This window comes from Verticillium alfalfae, genomic scaffold, assembly GCF_000150825.1.
Source record: "Verticillium alfalfae VaMs.102 supercont1.2 genomic scaffold, whole genome shotgun sequence".
Taxonomy (NCBI): Eukaryota; Fungi; Ascomycota; class Sordariomycetes; order Glomerellales; family Plectosphaerellaceae; genus Verticillium; species Verticillium alfalfae.
In genome coordinates, this window is record NW_003315037.1 from 2,846,870 (window position 1) to 2,848,670 (window position 1,801).

The following is a 1,801-nucleotide window of genomic DNA, read 5'->3' on the forward strand; positions in this document are numbered from 1 at the left end:
GATGGCGCTTCGTTGGACGCATGTACTGGCCAAAGGTCACAATGTCGACATTGGCCTTGCGGAGTTCTAGGCAAATGTTAGCAACGTAGCACTGGTTTGGACGGTCCTTCCGCAAAAAGGGGAAACCCACGCTTCAGAGCATCCTCAATCTCGTGGTCCTGCTCGCCGAGACCCAGCATCATGCTCGTCTTGGTGATGAGGCCAGGCTTGGTCTCCTTGGCCGCCGCCAGCACGCCCAGGCTCTGCTGGAAGGTGGCGCGGCGGTCGCGCACAAAGGGCGTCAGGGCCTCGACCGTCTCGACGTTGTGGGCGTAGACGTCGAGGCCGCTCTCGGCGACAATCTTGACCATGTCGAGGTTGCCCCAGAAGTCGCCGGTCAGGGCCTCGACCAGCATGCCGGGCTTCTTGGCCTTGATCTTCATGATGGTCTCGGCAAAGTGGCGGGCGCCGCCGTCGACGAGGTCGTCGCGGTCGACGCTCGTCAGGACGACGTAGCCGAGCCCCCAGCGCGCGAGGGCCTCGGCCGTGTGCTCGGGCTCGTGGGGGTCGAGGGGCGGCGGCGCGCGCGACGTCTTGACGCTGCAGAAGCGGCAGCCGCGCGTGCACGTGTCGCCCATGAGCATGATGGTCGCCGTCGCCGCGTTCTTGTCGTCGCCGCCCCAGCACTCGCCAATGTTGGGGCACCGCGCCTCCTCGCAGACGGTCGACAGCTTGAGGTCGCGCAGGTCCTTCTTGATGGCCGCAAAGTTGGCGTTGCCTGCCGGGATCGGCGTCTTGAGCCACTCGGGGAGCCGCGTCACCGTCTTCTTCTTGCCCGTGGCCGTCGTCACCTCGACTGGTGCGGATCTCGTAGGCTTCCCGAGGGCGAGAGGGGCGCCGAGCCGCCGGTGGCGCCGCCGGCGATTGAAGTCGTCGAGGGATGCGACTGTCTTGTCCTTGAAGTACGTCTTGCGTCGAGTCGTCGTCGGCGGCCTTGCGGACGACGTTGTCGATGATGTGCTGGTCGTAGAGGGAGCTGGGGGGATGGTGGCGAAGGTACGCAATGTTGTGCGGGCAGCGAGAGCCCGGACCAGGGGACCTCGCACATGACGGAGGGGAGCTGCTGAGGATGCCATTTGTGACGAGTGACCGATGCAATCCGTGGCTCGCAGTATCGGCTTGATGCGAGTCGGCAAGATGTCGTCCCTGGTGTCGTCGAGATTGAAGATTCAGGGTGGGTTCTGTTGGGGCGGCGACTCACGGAAGCTGGGGGGTCGAAAATTGATGACAATTGCACTCTGTCGGATTGAATCGGCATAAGACCCGACCCTCCAATAGCACACAAGACGCCTCCCGCGTTGCATCTCTCAGAGTAAGTTTTAGGATATCAACCATAACGGCGAGTGCACTGACCATCAAGGCGAGGTGGCAGAGTGGTCTAATGCGATAGACTAGAAATCTATTCACTTCGGTGGCGCAGGTTCGAATCCTGCCCTCGTCGAACCATTTTGTAAGAATGGGTGTTTGTCAAATTTTGTCGATCGAGTCCAGCCAGATCTTTTGCGGAAAGCAAAAATGACGACAGCTTTGCTTGGCATATCCCCCCCTCCCCCCCTTCAGTGGTAACTAAGATTCAACATCCTGTAGTCACAGGTCATAGTTAGGCTCGGACGAATCGACATGATGTGTTTCACTCTCATCTACCTGGGTCCATCTCATGTTTGCACGAGAAGTCTCATTCAAATCTCAACTATCTTCATCAGGCGTCAAGAAGCCATGGACTATGGATAACACTTCAACACCAACCGAATCCAAAAAGGTA

The 1,801-nt window shown here is 59.5% G+C and overlaps 1 protein-coding gene and 1 non-coding gene across 2 annotated transcripts; one reads left to right on the forward strand and one right to left on the reverse strand.

Annotated features, from left to right (window-relative positions):
* Positions 1 to 77: 77 nt before the first annotated feature.
* Positions 78 to 1,115, reverse strand: VDBG_02344 (lipoyl synthase; the record flags this gene model as incomplete). Its single annotated transcript, XM_003008110.1, has 1 exon — positions 78 to 1,115. One exon carries the CDS (start codon positions 1,113 to 1,115, stop codon positions 78 to 80), a length of 1,038 nt encoding a protein of 345 aa, XP_003008156.1.
* A 283-nt stretch (positions 1,116 to 1,398) lies between these two features.
* On the forward strand, positions 1,399 to 1,480 carry VDBG_15038. The gene has a single exon. It is a non-coding gene; the product is annotated as a tRNA-Ser (tRNA).
* The last annotated feature ends 321 nt before the right edge of the window (positions 1,481 to 1,801 follow it).